The sequence below is a fragment of the Ciconia boyciana genome, chromosome 11 (assembly GCF_034638445.1).
Source record: "Ciconia boyciana chromosome 11, ASM3463844v1, whole genome shotgun sequence".
NCBI lineage: Eukaryota > Metazoa > Chordata > Aves > Ciconiiformes > Ciconiidae > Ciconia > Ciconia boyciana.
The window spans coordinates 622,240-641,034 of NC_132944.1; the positions used below are offsets into that span (position 1 = coordinate 622,240).

General features: G+C 41.7%; 1 protein-coding gene across 12 annotated transcripts in view; it reads right to left on the reverse strand.

Moving 5' to 3' along the window:
* The window catches only part of WNK2 (WNK lysine deficient protein kinase 2), a 121,167-nt gene that overhangs the window by 56,810 nt on the left and 45,562 nt on the right, over positions 1 to 18,795 (reverse strand). For all 12 annotated transcript variants that reach the window (XM_072875796.1, XM_072875793.1, XM_072875787.1 and 9 more), the window contains exons 5-8: positions 15,074 to 15,231; positions 4,739 to 4,827; positions 3,647 to 3,866; positions 576 to 864 (exon numbers count right to left, since the gene is read on the reverse strand). In XM_072875796.1, coding sequence (XP_072731897.1) covers positions 576 to 864; positions 3,647 to 3,866; positions 4,739 to 4,827; positions 15,074 to 15,231 — 756 coding nt within the window. The remainder of the gene's footprint in view (positions 1 to 575; positions 865 to 3,646; positions 3,867 to 4,738; positions 4,828 to 15,073; positions 15,232 to 18,795) is intronic.

Sequence of the window (18,795 nt, forward strand, 5' to 3'; positions counted from 1 at the left end):
AATTACTTCATGTAACATTCAGAGATGTTTGGTTTTTTTCTGCTGTAGACCTTTGCACAGCTTCACAAAAAACTTCATGCAAGCCATCAAGAGTAACTCGCAAAACACAAGAAACTGCAACGCTTTGGTTTTGGCGAGGTCTGCTTTTGAATAAACATCTCCACATTGCCAACATCATTTGAAAAAGCCACCAGTCGCTCTGACCAGTTTGGTGCCAATTCAACTTCTACAGGCTCTGAAATTGTGTTTCACACAAACTTAGTGTTGATCCCACCACCTGGCACAGAAAACATGTAGTTTTTATGTCTAGCATCAGGTCTCCTTGCTTTTCCACTTACAAATATACTATGTTTTCTGTGTTTATTGCTACTGAAGGAGGAGCTACCTCTATATAATAGTTTTTCTTGAAACTTTCTTTCAAAATTGCTATGCATCTGTGTGAGACGCTTGTGTTCTTTGAGCTACTGTGCAAAGACATGCACAGCAGCTCACCTCACCGCTGAGCTCAGACTACCGTTGATTTTTGCCCTCGGACATTCATCACCATGTGCACGCAAAACCAACATGAGACTTACACGCAACAGATGTGACGCTGGTGGGCAGGTTTTGCTGGAAGGGATGCTGGTCCGCCTCAGGCTCCTCCGACTCTGACAGGACATGGTGACCAGTGTGAGAAAGGTAGGTGACCTGGACCTGCTGCGCATGCGGCGTCTTCAACTTCTCCAGACATTCAGAGTCCCGACGTTCCTCTGACTGCATCCTAGGCCAAATTCTCTCTCTTCTCCATAGTATTAATGCTACTCTGTCACGTATTGACTTCGCAACTATCTTGAGATCATTTTCATGAAAAAATCCAGAGTCAATCTACAGAGGAGGCACAAACTTAGCAAGATTATGTGTGCACAGATGTGCATGCACACGTGTGCACACACGCCTATTACTCGAATCTCTTCCTAACAGAGAAAACATCAGGTTGAAATAACATGAATTACATATTTATTCCCCACAAGAACAGGAACTCAAGAGCTTGATGGGTTTCTTTGAAGAAAACTTCTATCCCTAATGCATTTTAAAACGACAATATGTGATTTCTAGGACCTGAACATAGACCGGGTCAATTTATTCACCAGTTAACGTCCATTGAGAAGAAGAGAGCAAGTTTAACTGCAGATGGGTTCTTTTTTTTTTTTTGAAAGACTAACAGAATAGTCAAAAGAGGAAAAAAAATCTTTGAAAAATGGTCTTTGAACAATGCAACTGGAGTAAACCATACTACCCCTGAATCAGAATTTGTTGCCTTAACCTTTCCAGTGCACACAGTTTCCCAAATTGCTGTGCTTGATATCACAGCAGGTCATGAAGGAAAAGATGTTAATGGAATTTTGTCTCAAATTAACTTCTCTTAAATGGTAAATTCAATCAGTATTGATTAACTTTTATAAAGAAAAAGCCTATCATTGAGTCAACATTTGACTGAAAAGGGGACCAGGCTTTCTCAGAATTCAACTGCTCAACAGATAAAATGCAAATTCATCTTTGTGCTATTTGTTTGTATAATCTCCTACAGCATAGGGTATGAATTTTAGTTTAATAATGACCTTCCACAGATTTGCCTGCTCTCCCTACATTCTTCACATGCATACTCTACAGATTTGGAAGCACTTACATACATGGAGGAAATCTAGAGGTCCTACTTATTTGTTCTTGCCCAAACACGAGACAGTTTTACAGCTTAGATTTTCACTGTTTAAAATTAATAGGTGCAAAGCAGCTTAAAATACAGCTGCAGATGGATATAGGCAGTGGAAGATACCCATGCCCTCAGACATTACTGACATTCCCGAAGTGATGATGCAGCAAATGCTAACAACAGAAGGGAGTTACTCGAGAGAACCGCCACACAGGTCCAGAGAACCTTGTATGGTATTAACTAACATGCCCAGTAGATTCTTCATGACAAAGCTTAATGGGAAGGCACTGAAAACCTGTCACATTAACAATTTTTTTAAACAATTCTTACTCTTACATCTCTATATAGAGAATGGTTAAAGTTTAATGAAGACATGCTATTTTACAGTACCCACTGGTTGTGAAAGGTAACTTCAGGTTGCAAACCCATCAGAACGTTTCAAGTTCCTTTTGCCCACATTGTCTGGACAGGCTGGATCGCCTGACTACTGAAAACCCATCAATAATGATAAATAATTCCCTGTACTCAAAAGGTCTCCTGCATTCTTCTCTTCCACAGCACATAAAGCAACACAAATTCATGAAAGCACATGGCTTTGCTGTTCCACAATTCATAAGGGCTAGGAAAAGACATTTAGGAATAAATGTCCCCCTTTGCCCACCCCCCCAACAGCCTCAAGTTTGAAAGCATTTCATATGCAGTCACTTCGGTAACTGTTAATGTAATAGTAAAACACAAGTTTTAAAATTATTTGGGAAAGGGTATAGTGTCACAGTAGTTTGGGAGTGATCCCTTTAAATATACTTTTTATGAGAATTATTTCCTCTTCAAAACAAAATATCACAGCTATGGGCCAAGTAACCTACAGAACTTCAAAATTCCAAATATTTCCATAAATATTTAAATGCAAAATATAACAGCAAGTAATTGTACCAGAGCAACTTTTAAATTAAATGAGTTCTGTAACAATACATTGCTCAAAAAATATTGGACCTACTGCAAACTAACAACAAGATGACAGAGGAGCCAGAATTTCTCCCACTAAATTTGGAGTACATGGTGATGAGTCCAAGCATAGTAAGGCAACGTTACCAAAACGAGTGCCTCCTAAGCAGAACAGGAGTGGTGATGACAACATCATTAAATGGGATCCCTTGGGATTTAGATTATAATAGGAACATTTCTGCAAGCACAAGAAAATTCAGACCCTTGACTCAGTGCTTACTGATGCTATGTCTCCATGACGTTAGAAAACCTAAACAACTGCAGTAAAGACATCATTAAAATATGAGTTCAAGGACTATGTAGTGAAACTGGAACACAAGATAGTTTTTCTAACAAAACCCCACAAGTTATGAAGATACAGAAATCCACCGAGTTAAACTTATCTGTTAAAAAATCCAAAGCTTATTCCTAACTCTGTGCAGTGGGCTTGAATCTAGTTTCCTATTTCTGTTTGGTGATAGAGTGGCTGACCCAGCCTTTCCTCATCTACGTTCCTCTTAAGTAACACCGACAGAAAAGATGGAAAGAAGTGTTTGGAAGAATTCAGTGCAGACTATTTTGTGATTGAACTTTTGAACTCTAACTTATTTCAAGCTGCTGTCTGTAACTAAACAGATTCCAAATTTAAAGACATTCAACAGCTAACAAAAACTGGCAAAAGTTTTCAAAATATAGAAGTAGAAGAGACCTCCATGGTCCCTAAAGTATTTGAAATGCCATTTCAGGCATCTGTTTTCATACTTGGTAAACAATATTTTTCAGTTATTAGCTCTTTCCTGTTTACCCCTTTCTTGCAGCATTCATTTGAAAATCAATGCAAACTGCTTAAACGAGACACCTGGAATGGTTTAAGTGGAAGTTACTTTACCAGACTTGTTCCTGCTGTCCTTTGAGATTTATGCACTACTTTATACATATATACACGTTTTTGTCAGGAGAAGTTTATTTTACCATTTCTTGTGCAACATCATCAGGAGTTTCCTTCTCCAGATCAAAAGTAAACTCAATGGCTCCATTATCTTTGGGTTTTCCTTTCAGTTTCTTAGGATCTTCTACCCAGAGTCTTAAGGCAATAGAGGATTTCCTACCATGGTCTTCTTCTGCAAGTTCCACTCTTACCCCAGTATCTTCAGCAAAAAAGGCATGGCTTAATAAATCTTTAATTTCGTATCTGCAATGGATATAAAGAATATTCAAATACTGCAGGTCTTAAGCAATTTCAAAGAGGTTTGTGACAAGAAACTGCCATTAAAGGCAAAAACATTGACAGTATGTTTGGTGTTCATCCACAACAAATTTGTGTTCTTAGCATGGTATTTCCAGTGCTACTGATAACTGCTGAAAAAAACAACGTTTCCTATTTCACAAAGCTTCAGCAATGTTCATACACCATAAGCATGTACAGAAATGCAGATTATAGCTTTGCTCAACTTCTCTTGAGCATCTGAGCTTAAAGAGTACTAAAAAAAAGAGGCTCCCTCTAGGTAGGCAGTTGAGGTCCCTAAAAACTGTATTTGTGAAAGTTATGCAATACTGAACAGTAGACACACTCATCTAGGAGAGGCCACATAAGAAGATTAGGTTTTAAAACCAAAGCTGCAAACAAGGCACAATTTGTCTCCATATCCAGAGGCTACTGAGTCAATGGAAGCTGCTATAGCAGCTTGTGGCCAATCTACCGTGTCACATTCGTGGTCGACCCCCACCACACTCAATGCTCCATGCAGAGCCTCCGGAGTGAGATTTTTACGGACAACTATGCCAGAATGTGCTAGAACACACTAGCTCGCATGTCCACAACAATGCTTTCTGACCTTATTCTTTGAAGCTGAGAGGTTGAGAGACACAACAATGGCATTTATTCAATTATCCTGACATTATATGGCAGGAAAGCAGACAATCATTTATATTTGTATTTGTATTTCCATTCTGCATTTTCTCCTGCACAGGGGACACCCAGAGGCCAGAACAAAAATCCACAGACAGCTTTGAAATCCCTGCATACGTATTATTTAATACAAAGCTTGATTACTTGAAACAAACCTTTCTTCTTTATTTTTGCAAATGCACTCCCCAATTATCTCCTTAATTTCAGGATCAGTAACTTTCTCAAAGCTTGCTGGCTTTATACCCTAAAAGAATAGAGAACAACAATTTAGTTTGAAAAAGAATTACATTAGATCTCTTGATTAAGGACATTTTTCCTACATTTTACAGTCAATTCAACCCTTGGAGTAACTACTACTTTAAAGTTGTTAGTCTTAATGCAAAACTGAATTGAAGATTTAGGGCTACCATATTTCTAAGTACCACTGCACTTCAAAATAAGCACACTAGTTTATACATGAACTCAGCTGTACACAGGGCAAATCTCCCTTTTTCTTTAGGAACCTTTGCAAACCTTACCTTTACATCCTGAGGACTCTGAAGTCAGTATTCAAGAAACACTCAATTTTAAATTTTCAAAATAACTCTTTTCTGAAATTATTCCTTTTATGGTTTTTTGCCTTAACTCTCAAAACACTAAATGAATAAAGACAAATAATTGTGGGTTTCTTCAGATAGCTAGTTTCAAGAATGAGTCAAAGATACCTTGGAATATTCCATATTCCTGTTTCCCACAAATCTTTTGCTTTTTTATGTTGCCAACACTCTCCCACGCCCCCACCCCCCAAAAAACCCCCCAAACCAACCCCAAAACCAGGCAGGGGAGCAGGAGAATATGCTAACGGCTCTGTGTTGCTCTTCCACCTCCCCACCACATTGTTAGAATCTCATCAGGAATGAGTGGCAGAGCAGGCGTAACCTATAAATCAAGTTAGATCTCTGTCAAATGTTAACATTTTTGCTGGGAATAGCGTTCAGTTCTAGATTTGGAACAAGTAGCCTATGAGCACAGCCTTTCACGGAGAAAACCCAACTATTCATTGCAGAAGAAGACATAGCAAAGCAGAATCTGCTTCTCCACACAGGGAGCTCTGGCTTGACGTAGGCGCAACAGGAATAGTCTGCATTTCTTTCAGGTTAGGTGGGGTTGTTTTAAGAAGATGGAGAGGATTTAAAAGAAACACACACACACTTCTAGGGCAGTCATAGGTCATCTCTCAATATTTCAGGACCAAGATCTTAACTCAGCATGATCCTCCTCAGGGTATATAGCCTCTTAATTGAAATAACATACACCTTACCAACACAGAGAGACTGTAGGAGAAGTAGTATGCAAGTTCTCAGGCTAAATAACAGTTTATATATTATGTCATCTTTCTGTACACGTAATCAAAATATACTAAACATAATTACGAGGAACATCTGGGCAGTTAACACACGCGTGCAGCTGTGCACTTTCAAAGCCCGGGCTGACAATTTCCTCTGATGCCCGGTTGCAGACAGGGAGGAAGGGATGCTCCGTTAGGAACGGCCGACATTTCCAGTGAGGCCACCCTACCGCTCTCCTTGTCAAACGACGTAGGAGCAACTAACAGCTACCCAACATCTCTAACGCTGGTAGCACATTCCGTTCAGTTCAACAGAGATTTCCTGTGAACACTTTTCATATATATATATTCGGCTATAGATGAAAAGAGTGGCAACGCAAGAAGTTTTCCTTTTTATTTGTGATGTTCAGCTTAAATTGCAAAAAATTTGATTCCATTTTAAAAACACATAACGTCTCTACCTACTAAAACAAGGTGTATATAGACAAAAATTTGACAAAATTAATTTGGGAACACATTCTGCAGTTAGACCCTATTACTTAAGGACAGCAAATATTTTCAATGAAGTCAAAAGCAGAATAAAAAGGAAACGTGATCTCCTGCACCTGAACCACCCAGAATCTGATTAAGCACACAACTGAATGGGCTTGGACATTTAACTCCATTCAAATCCTTTTAACGTTTCACCCTGAAAGAACAGTAAATAACGGATCATGCTGTGGCAGATAAGGAGGCCTGAAGTCCTGAAGAGTGGACTTTTGGCTCACCTGATGCTGCCTTGGATAAAAAAAAAGAAAATATGTATTGCAGAAAGTGTCTGCAAGTACTTCACTGAATTTAGTCTTCAATAAGTTTTATGGGTGAATTTCAATGAGGGCTGGCACCTCTCAGAATTTCTAAATATTCCAGCATCAGATCATACTTTTATCTTTTTATTAACATTCTGTTGCCATTCAAGCCTCAGATTCGACTTTAAACTTGGATTTATTTATTTAGTTCAGGTCAACCACTCCCTTTGTGTCTTAAAACTCAAGAGTGAAATATGTAATTCATAATTTTAATTTTTTTTGGGGGGGCAGGGGGGACGGAACAGGACAGGGGGGACAGAATAGTCACACAAAGACTCCGCTTCCCAGTTTTGCCAAGGCAGAGAGCTGCTGAGATCCAAAAAACCCATTCTCACGGGAACAAAACAAAATAATCTGTACAGGTGGCCGGCTGGCTGTGACACACTAAAAATAATTATTTGCTCAAGCAAACCTAAATCTTACTTATGAGATGAGGGTTCAAATTTTGTATATTAGAAAAACATGTCAAAATGCTAGGGAGTGTCTAGCCTACCAAAGCTCAGGCTTGCTCAAAACAAGCAAAAGCACACTACAGTGTGTCAAGAGTGTTCTTGAGAGCTCCGATACCCGAATTAGAAACGAAAGAAAACAAAGACGTACCAAAACACATTTTTAGTATGAATCCTCTATATCCTAATACACTCTAAAACTACTGGAGCCTGTCGTGTTCTCAGATGGGGAGGAGTTTGAAGAAATCTTCGTAATTCACAATGGAAAGGAATAGGACAAAGCTCTACATTTTTGAATGCTCCAGTTTGCTATAGGAAACCATTGATTTCCATCTTAGCGACACTCAGCAGGAAGAATGGGTAATAAAGACCATCACCTGCTATAGCTTCCTGTTTACTGAAAAATACCCCACAAACAAGTATCGGTATCAATTTAACTGGGAAAAAAAAGCCAAGCGAACTTTCAACATCTTTTGAAGGAACACCAACTCCTCTCTGAACATCTATTGTATTAATCTACTGAACAGCTAAGCTATGAATAGATGACTAAAACAAACAAGGACAAAACATGCACGGTGAAGTACTGAACAGAACTGCTTTGCCAAAGTGTTTTCTCAATGCCCACGTGCTATAGTATGCTTTTGCTCCTTACTCTTCATTAAAATCTCCAAGGCCACCTCATTGTAATGCTGCAAACCCTCCCGACAGCACCGTGCCCTGGTGCTTCCGAGCCTCCTGACAATGAAGGCAGTTTATGCGAAACCCAGGTTTTTGTTTGCAATAAAGGACTCATCTCATTCAGTTATACAAAAGCCATCTGTCTTTCCTGAGCATTCCCAAGGAAACATGGCACCAAAATTCAAAGAATATTAGCTAAGGAATTATCCATGACAGTTTGAAGACTGTACAGCCGCCTTGTAAAGAAAAGTAAATTCAACACCACTGCATCTGAAATGCAGGGCTAACTGGTTGACACAAGGTGCATAGGGATATTTTCACAAAAATTCTTTAAATGCTTATATATATAAAAATATATATATAAAAATATAAAAAAAATATATATAAAAATAAATCCAAGAGCAAAATGCAAGAAGATGAAATAATCTCCCTTTTGAGAATGTCTCTCTCTCAAACAGGATGATTTACTCTGAATCCCTCACCACCACTTAGTCTCCTCACCTTCTTTCTGAAGTGATTAGCTTTGAAATACGTTGCACTCCAGTACACGATATTTGAGTCTACAGTCAGGCATATATAGCACTTTAAAATTTTAACCTTTATGTTGGGGGCAAAAAAGTGAAGCTTGTTTTTCAGAGGTCTAACTGCAGCCGCTTGTCATTTTTCCATCAGCAGAGCACACTTGTGAAAGAGTAACACATAATGCTGGATAAGATGCACAGTGTATGCCAGACAAGTCAATGTGAAGTCAGCCAGTAATTTTTCTAAAGGCTTTCCCTTCACCTAGGAGGTGCCCTCCTAGTCTAGGTAGAGTCTACTTTGGACTAAAACTCCACCTTCTACCTGAAGGTATTCTCTAGACTCATGTAGCTCCTAGAGAAGGAAAAAACCTCGTCTTCCAAAAAGCTGAAACCATGTTTCCAACTGAAATTCCACCCTACCACACACTCTCTGAAGTCAATAAAGTGGAGGAGAAGTTCTCAGTTTTGTCAGGATTTTGTTCCACGATATTCAGCAGCGAGATTGCTGCATGCAATTGTAAAAACTCATCTCTATTTCACTCCAGAACGGTACTCAATCCTAATGCTAATCTAAGATTATCTGCAGATCTAAGAAGATCTCTGAACACACAAAAAGTCAATGCAATGACATTCATAACATTATTTGTCTGTTGTTGCTGTGCTACAGCTATAGAATTTATTCTATCTGTATGAGCAATATAGAATATAGCCTCCCGAATGCTGAGAAAACATTTATAAAAAAGAAACAATACGAAAACTTAAAATGCAAAACCAAACTCTATAAACACGTAGGTTGTTTTAAAGCACAGGTTTATGCTGCTAAACCCAACAAGGTCACCATGAACCCCCGGCAGATACAGCTGGTCTGCTGTGCATTCTCCAGCGCATCAGTAAGAAAACATTGGACCGGAGCTGCATGGGAAGGTCACGGACTCCGATGTTTCATCACTTAATATGCCTATTGTCTACATCAAAATCACTTGGCAGAATGATTAAACACAAAAAAAATCTGACTAAGAAAAACCATCAAGTTATGCATGAAAAATGAGATTATGGCATCAGAATGAAGGTCACTGCAAATATGCTGACCAGGAAATCACTTCAAAGTTAACTACAGTAAATGTGGCTTGGATCTTGAAAAATATCTATTTTCTACTTATGTTACACATCCACTTTTTTACGTTTACACTCCAGAATTCAGGCTGAAAGGGCAGAGAGAGGTAACAAGTTGTAACAAGCACGTCTAATCTGGCAAAGAAATGAGCCCCCCTGTACATTGGGGAAATGGCTTGGGAAATGACTGCCACTTTATCCTGGACTATTATACATATGTGTAACTGTATGTATAAAAACAAGAGTGGAAAACTAAAGCAGCAATTAAGCCATGAGAATATGGTCAGGTAGAATAAAAGGTCACTGAAAGAAATAAGTGTAATAATCTTACACCACAGACATGCACAATGCATAATATCTTAACACAAAACAGTAAGGTCTCAGAAAGGCGATGTTTCTATTTTCTATACTGATAAGGACTACCAATGCACATGACTTGACCAGCTATGGCTTCAGACATATCTTACATCCTATTAGCAGGCAAGAGTTTGATAGAGTGTTAGGACACAGAGTAGAAACAATTGAAAAAGATATTATAATGGCAAAACCAAAGTAATAAACTGATGTGCTGGGCAGCAGAGGGAATGTGCATCCCAGTGTAATCCAAAGTAAGGCTAGAGGCAGTCTAAAGAATAAGGTGGTTATTGTACCTTCACTAGCAAGCAATTGCTTGCTTGATGCAAACATTAGCAAGCAATTCCAACCCCTTTAGATGCCATTAGCACCGCCAGTGGTTGCCACCACGATGCTGAGCCCAAGGCAGGAGAACTCAGTAATTTTATTTTGTATTTTAAAATAAAAGCATCAGGAAACTAGACAGCAATCGCATTTTTACATTACATTGACCCTCAATTTAAAAGACTAAAAATAGTGTTTACATTTCTAGTGCAGAAAACCAGTTTCATCAAAAATTAAATTTCTCACTGACAAGCTGAAATCCGTGACAGCGTTCAGGAGCGCTGCACCACTGATCCCCTCCATCCGAGAAGGTCAGGGCCACCTTCTGCTCTAGTGAGAGCCCCAAACCTCATCTCACACTGGGAAGAAAACAGTGTCATTCAGCCTCTTGATTTTAGTCTACGCTCCATTTCGATACAGGATTTCAGGCTAGTAAAACCCAATGCTAGCAATAGCTGCTGCATGACCAACCCTAACTCTTCATGAAAAGTGATTTAAAAGTTTTTTTGTCTGTAAGTCGTCACTGCCCCAGCTAACAGGGCAGACCTTGCCATTAGGTGATGGCTCAGGACAAGGCGGAGGGACCCCACACCCCAAATGTCTACACCTCTACAGCAGCAGCATCTTCCCTCAGCCCACGTGGCGCCGGCTGAGCGACTCACGCAGATCGAAGCGGGGTCCATTGCTGTCGCCAGCTCTTCTGCGGACGCAGCTCCTCCAGAGAAGCTGTTGAGCCGCCAGAGAGGTTCCTTCTGGCACCGGGGATCTCCCCAGGGCGCCCGCTGCTCCTCTTGCGCCCTCACCAAGAGGTCCACCCCCTGCTCCTCCTCCGGGTCTGACAGTTCATGCAGCTCATGGCATGCGACAGGGCTTTTTCCCTCTCCACAGGGAACTGGTTAACCCTTTCCTTGGAACAACAGTAATGCCAATGTTTCCATCTAAGGAATCCCGGTGCCTTTGCTCCCACCGCACCTGCCCTGAGTTCAGCTGAAAATAGCAGTAAGCAACCCCCGTGTCTGCACCTGATGCTTTCTGCCTCAGCTTTCCCTGCTAGACAGCTCTGTTTCAAAAATATCCCTTACAAGTAATAGTGACCTTGCAACAGCTTCTCCGCCATTACTTGTTCTTCAGGATAAGCATTAGTTTTCCATGGCTCTAGAGTTGCTAGTATAAGGCCAGTTTTACAAACTTATAATAATTTACCTTATAATCCTCAGCTATGTATAGGTTATTGCCACAGAAAATTAGTTGGCTCAGGCTTTCATCAGTGTTTTAAAAAATGACTACTTAAGTCTACAAATTGAAATATAACATCTAATTAGGAATCCTCTGATTAATCATTATTCTTTGCCATCTTGGATATTGCTTTGATAAATGAGGCTTAGGAGTCTTATGAAGTCTTAATTACCAGTATTCCAGATGGCTAAGAGTTGTACATAGAGTTTCTCTGGGTATGTGGAGCAATGGAAGACATCTATATTATTTGTGGCTCTAAATGCATGCACACGTACCCAGGTTGCCTTAACATCAGCGAACTGCGACGGCAGCCCCACAGACACGAGGCACGCTGCTCACGTAACGCCTGTCCAAGGCAGCAGGGCACACGCCCTACACTTCTCAGGAAAGCCATTCAGTATCTAGGGTTACAAGACTGTTATCACATTCGGGAGACGAGGCCCCAGAGCCTAAAATTAGAAGAGACTCCTGTTGTCACCATGTGATGCTTTAGAGCCCAAGGAGATGTTTCCCAAGCTAGCTACAAAGATGGCATTTAGAGCACATCTGAAGGACTACATACCTAAATGAAGCCAACAAGCCATTGTGCCAAACGAAATAAACTTTTCCTTGCAGGGGAGGAGCGAGTGGAATAACAATGTGATAAAGCACCGTGGAATAACGATGTGGAACAAGCGGCCATCCTCATAAGGATTCAGGCAAGCAACTCCACTGAGCCATCAAACCTACTTCACTTCGCTGGGAGGCCGCAGCACGCGTTTCCAGCCGGCCCACGGCGCAGAGCGCGACAGCCTGCAGTCAGTACGCCAGCAGACCCATCCCCGCACACGCTGCCTTCCCCGCAGCGCCACAGGGAGCTGCTCCAGCCACAGCGATGGAGTTAACTGCACTGCTGAGCTGCTTCTGATGCCTTTCTTTTTATTATTATTGCTGAGTAGCTATGGGTTGAAAGCAACGCTCTAAGAAGAGCTAAACTACCAGAAACCAGGGTTGCAGGCCATTGGGAAAGATTCAGCTTTACCAAGCTTCAAATGTCAGCTTGCAACAGTTTACACAAAAATGGGAGAAAGCTGCTTCCCCTCTTCAGAAGTGTCCTCCTGCTTTCAGAAAGTCAGGGATCTCATTTCCAGCAGGGACATCCTCCTGTGTCTTGTGATACTGACTTCGACTTTTAAACGCAGACTCCTGAATCGTTTGCATCCTCCCTCTCCCTCGAGGTTAGCACGGTCACAGCTGGTTAGCACAGCAATCTACAACACGAGCGCCAACTTCCCGGCATCCCGGTCTTCAGTGGTGGGAAGAGATAGATACTGAACAATACAAACTCTACCTGTAAAAATTAAATTGCACATAAACCCAAAACCCGTCATCTGGCACATGTGAATGTTTGGGTATCTGATGAAACCATCATAGGTGGATATCCAGCGTGAGAGATTAGCAGACAGCAAACCAGAAAATGCAATTTTGACCTCGAGCAGTGTTTGCTGACTGCAGGATTTCACAGAACCGTATTTGTACTGGCCTGATTCACTAAACCTCTTGGAGAAGGCAAGTGGTCTCAAGTACCTTTCAAAATCAACCAGCTATTACTAAGTTTCATTTGGGAAGATTTTTGCTCATAACAAGCAGCTGAATAAAAGGAATACAAACTAATTTTGGGACCACACTTTTAGAGTGGATGGATCCACTCGATATATCTACTATGCAAGCCTAACTACTCTTTCTATCTTACACAAAGAAAGAAAAGCAACCTTATCTGTAGCTAATCTTTGCAAATTTTAGTGCAGCTTTCTTCTGAGGATTACCCTCTTCACATCCCGAGCGTGCTGACTGCATTTGGACAGGCTGGATCCATGGGCCGAGGCCAAATGTATGAGATCCAACAAGGCCAAGTGCAAGGTCCTGCACTTGGGTCACACAACCCCATGCAACGCTACAGGCTTGGGGAAGAGTGGCTGGAAAGCTGCCTGGCAGAAAAGGACCTGGGAGTGTTGGTTGACAGCCAGCTGAATATGAGCCAGCAGTGTGCCCAGGTGGCCAAGAAAGCCAATGGCATCCTGGCTTGTATCAGGAATAGCGTGGCCAGCAGGACTGGGGCAGTGATCGTGCCCCTGTACTGGGCACTGGTGAGGCCGCACCTCGAATGCTGTGTTCAGCGTTGGGCCCCTCACTCCCAGAGAGACATGGAGGGGCTGGAGCGTGTCCAGAGAAGGGCAACGGAGCTGGGGAAGGGTCTGGAGCACAAGGCTGATGGGGAGCGGCTGAGGGACCTGGGGTTGTTCAGCCTGGAGAAGAGGAGGCTGAGGGGAGACCTCATCGCTCTCTACAGCTGCCTGAAAGGAGGGTGTAGAGAGGTGGGGGTCGGTCTCTTCTCCCAAGTAACAAGTGATAGGACAAGAGGAAACGGCCTCACATTGCGTCGGGAGGAGTTTAGACTGGATATTAGGAAAAATGTCTTTACTGAAAGGGTGGTCAAGCATTGGAACAGGCTGCCCAGAGAGGTGGTAGAGTCACCATCCCTGGAGGAGTTCAAAAAACGTGTAGATGTGGCACTTCGCGACACGGTTTAGTAGCCATGGCGGTGTTGGGTTGGCAGTTGGACTAGATGATCTTAGAGGTCTTTTCCAACCTTAATGAATCTATGATTCTATGATCTTTTGGTGATGCACGAGGGCCCAACCACACAGCTCACTATCTTCTTTTGTAGCAACTGGATGGAAAGTACCACCTGGGAAAATCTTTGACAAACCAGTCTGCTTAACATAATTTATCCTGAAAAAAAACCTCCTGTAACTCTTGGTTTCGCTTAATCACATAAAACAAAATATAACCACAGCTGCCAAAGCCTTTGGCAAGCCTCATTTCTCTGCAGTCAGTGATTTGCAATCTGATAGCATCCTACAGACTCAGGAGTTTTTTCAGGCATTCGCAGTACAGCTCATGTAGGCAAATACATTTATCATCTGGGAGTGAGAATGTTGGAGAGGGTATTTTATTTGGTGTACAGATTATTTTAGATTGACTTCTCCTCCAGCCTAACCTCACCTCAAAATGTAGCAAACCCATTTCCATGGTTCCTGTCTGGGGATTACCAGACCTTGCAGAGTTCCAAAATGCAGATATCAAGCGCCTCTGCTGACTCCAAAACTAAACATTGCTATCTTTTCCCTTTTATATCTTCAGATAATTTGTTACACATACAAGCAGAGAGAATCTGTGCTGGAAATCTGAATCAAACATCCTCCACCATATAAATAAGTATTTAGGCTGTAACCTAAGTTAGTCCTTTTAGCTTTGTGGGAAACTTGGTCAAGTCTGAAAAGTCCCCATTTAGGAGGCAAGACTAGAGCAAAGGTTTTTCCCTGCTCCTTATTCCCAAGTTTTATGTATTTTTGGCTGATGGAGACAAAATCAGCAGCAAAGGTTACTGAAAATATTTTATGCAGCTGCAGTAAAAACACAATCCAGCCATGGCATTTAAGCTTATAAATAAAGCTGCAACAGGTTTGTGCAACCCAGAGCTCAGATACCTCAATTTCTACAACACACTACACATTCGACAGTACTGACACCTCATCGAAATACATTTTTAAACCTTCAAATTACAAAATCCCAATACAAATTAAGGATGTTTACTCACACAGGTTACTTTCCGGTAAATTTGAGCAGCATTCTGGCATTCTGAGTAAGGGTATTCTGAGGTAGCCATTTCCAACATGCACATTCCAAAAGCATAGACATCCACAGATTCATCGTAGTGTTCCTCATACATTTCTGGGGCCATAAATTCTGGTGTACCTACACAGACACGCACAAAAAGAATGTAAGTTTTTTATAAAGTCTAAATGGCTTTAACCACAATCTTTTTCACCTATAAGTGTGCCCATTACAGTTGTGCAAGGGTGCATGCAAGATTACTTTAAAAGAGGGAAGTAACTAGAATAAGCTCAAGCATCCTCCAGGGAAGAAACCCAAAGTCAACACACACTTACATACCCATGGCTCACTGGTAATAATACAAGGGGGAAGAGGGAAACAAAAAAAAAGTATCAAAATTTCAAAGAAGAACAAGAGAATGAGATCTGGCACATTGCCTGACCATACTGGAAGTCATGAAATGGTTTCTTTTTCTGGGTGGAGAGGGATGTGTACAGGCTTGTGGAGGTGAAAAGGAGGGAAGAAACGAGAACCTTCACTCTTGTTTTTATCAATGCAAATTTGCATTCTTTTTCCTCCAGAGATACATAGCAACCACCCAGCAGACAGACAGCGCTTTGAAAGCAAGTAGTATCACAAATCACCTACAAAGTCATGCACAAAACATTAAACATAATTCTGTCACGGGTTTAGTGGGACAAATCAATGAGGCTACTCACAGAATAAGGTCCTACTCAACAGAGATTAGGGTGTCCGAAAGCTGATGCAACTGGATAAATATTAAGTGAAGCACTGTTCTTACTGCTTTGTAACGGGAAGTTGCAGCTTTATGACAAGCGGCGACTTACAACGCCTGCAATGTTTGCACAAACTACTCTGAAAAGTGTGGTCTTATAAAGCAAAAGGGAAAAAAGTTAACACTTAGGTAATTTATTCCAGGAGCTGTATCTCGTAATGTACTTTATGTTTAGGAGTCAAGACTAATTTATTTCCTTTTTACATTTAGAAAAGATGAAGGAAGAGAGATCGATGCAGTCGTGTGTTGCGGGAGAGGACCAGCGAGCCGCGAGCGCTGGGATGCCAAAAGGAGCGCGAGAGGTCTCGGACCACGTGAAGGGCCTGGGCCAGCTCTGCCCGTCCAGCCCAGCAGCAGCCGCCTCAGCACCCACTGCCCCCCGGAGCCCTGGGGCAGCCCGGCGGGTCTGTTGGTTTTTGTTGTGACATCTCTGCATCAGCAGCAAAAGCACAACTGTAATTAAAGTAACATATACCAGGGAAAAGTAGTTCTCATATATGTTTGGAGACTTGATGTAAGCTTTTTTTTTTAATGGCAACATAAACGACATCTCTAAAAATTAGGGTCTGTCAGCAAAAACTCTGCTTTTGCACATTTCTGAAGTAGACTTGGCCTAACTCAAAACAAGCATCAGCACAAGCATTTCTGCAAAATTCATTTTGCAAAATTCGGGATCCATCTCTCCCCTTGTTTATGTTCCTTCCACCTCAAAGACACTCATTCCTTCGGCCTTTGTAAATCAGCCGGACCCATGTCATGAAAGCTTAACTTAGTGCCCGCTCTTAGGGTTTTTCTCCCAGCTGTCACACAGGCAGTGGCTGCTGCTCTGAAACGGTTAACAACTCCCATAGAGAATGTTTTTTGGAGCTGCTACCTTGTTTTAGAAGGAACAAGGCTCAGAAGCAGGAGTGAATCTCATGAATTATGGAGCATTTAAAGCAAATCTGACAAAGTGATAGCGATAGTCTAAGAAGCAAAAGAAATTCTTGATGCCATTCCAAAATAGCATGAAAATGACATTTCCCCTCCCACCCTTGGGGGTGGGAAGGAATACATACAAGTTTCCTTAAACAAAACAGACCACCTAAACGTGAAGCCGCTCAGCATCCATTCAACTCCTCTTGGCAGAAGGAGTTTTGCCCTGGCTCGGCTCCCTGCAGAGATACACTGCAAGGTCAGATGAGCATCAGCGACGGCACGAACGCAGCAAGGGAAAAATTGGACCTCAGCCATGCTGACTTCATTCCATTCAGAACGATGTAAGACTGCAGCTACTAATATTCCTTTAAAGCTACTACATCTACGGAGGGGGCAGAATTACTCATCTCCCCAGTGTTTCCAAGCCCTCCTAATTCTTTCCTTAGAGCAGCACTACTCATGGAAGAGATAAGCTCGATTATATTGCCAAAATGAATGCAGACACCTTGCCAGCAACCTGCAGCCCTTTTCAGTATTGAATTTCTTTTAGACACGAGCGTGCTTTGACGGCGTTGTGGTAACAACTGATTGTACAAAAACTCGTCTTGGTATTACTGATATTATTCCCAGTATTGGTATTACCGATATTACTCCATTATGTCCCACAGACAATTGTTATATCGCAAAAAAATTGTGAAGAAGTACTGAGCCTCAACAGAAAAAACCTCCACCAATTACTGTAAGTTAAAAACTAGATAAACTTAGCAGACAAACCAACATAATTTCACTAAAATCAACAAGGTTAAGCAGACCCACAGTAGCCAAGCACATATCCAAAATGTCTATCATTTTGACTTCAGCAATACTGGGCTCTCTAAGCATTAAGGTAGATACTTTTGTACAAATAACTGCAAAGGATTGTAATCTCTGAAAATTTGAGATGCTAAAATAATTATTTAAGCAACTACTGCTTGAAAGATAGGATGCTATTTTCATATATAGTAAGGGAACAGTGGTTATCACTATCAGCAAACTATCAGTTTGCTAACTCTAATCACATAGAATCTAATTTCCATGTAAGCTGAAATACAACTACATGCATGACAACTTCCCCACTTTCAGCATCATTTCTCAGGAATGTGCAGCTTCCTAGAACCATCACCTACAAATCTGAACAAGGGAGATTTGCTACAGAAGCTTGGGTAAAAAACACAAAATGTTTGAGAATTCAGGAAAACATGACGTTTACACAGAAAACATTAAATGTAACTTTTGCAAGGAAACGACATCCTTTGACAGTCATTCAGAAAACGTCCTCCCAGTTCAAGCAAACCCAAGTTCTAACACTCCTCACACATGGGCACCACCTAAGGGCATCAGCTATTGCATATCCTAGTGGAAATTTCTTTTAATTTTGTACCTACTGATTTTTAATAAATTGCAGATGTTGTTTCAGCAGAACTCTGCCAGGATGGCGTCAAGGCAGGGACGAGCTCTGCAGTTGCCTGCAGAAGCAGCCTGTTCTGCTGATGCCCCAGTAAATGGGGATAAGGTGTTCCAGCCAGACCAGCTCCCCTACGACCTTCTCTGCAAAGGACAGAAGCCCAGCTCTGCAGGGCACTGCTGCCTCTCCCTTCAGCAAAAGTAACCATCCCTATCCCAGCATCACTGGAAGCAGAAGCCTTCCCAGGGGCTTTCGCAGGCTTTTGCAGCACTCCCCTGCCAGGGAGAGCGCCGGGCACGCTTTCTCTTCCCTCTCCTCCCTCTCTTCTCCTCGCCCCCTGCAGCAGGCACTGAGCCTGTTCTCAGGAGGATGATGCGCCCAAGCTGCTGAGAACCCTTGCTGCTCCTTTTGAAGAAGAGAGGAGAGGATTTGTGGATACCAAGTAATATTTCAATTAAAAAACAAACCAAAAAAGCGTTTTACCATTGTGACACAGAAGGAAGGAGAAGAGGAAGTCATGATACCATTTCCTACTGACTGAGATTTT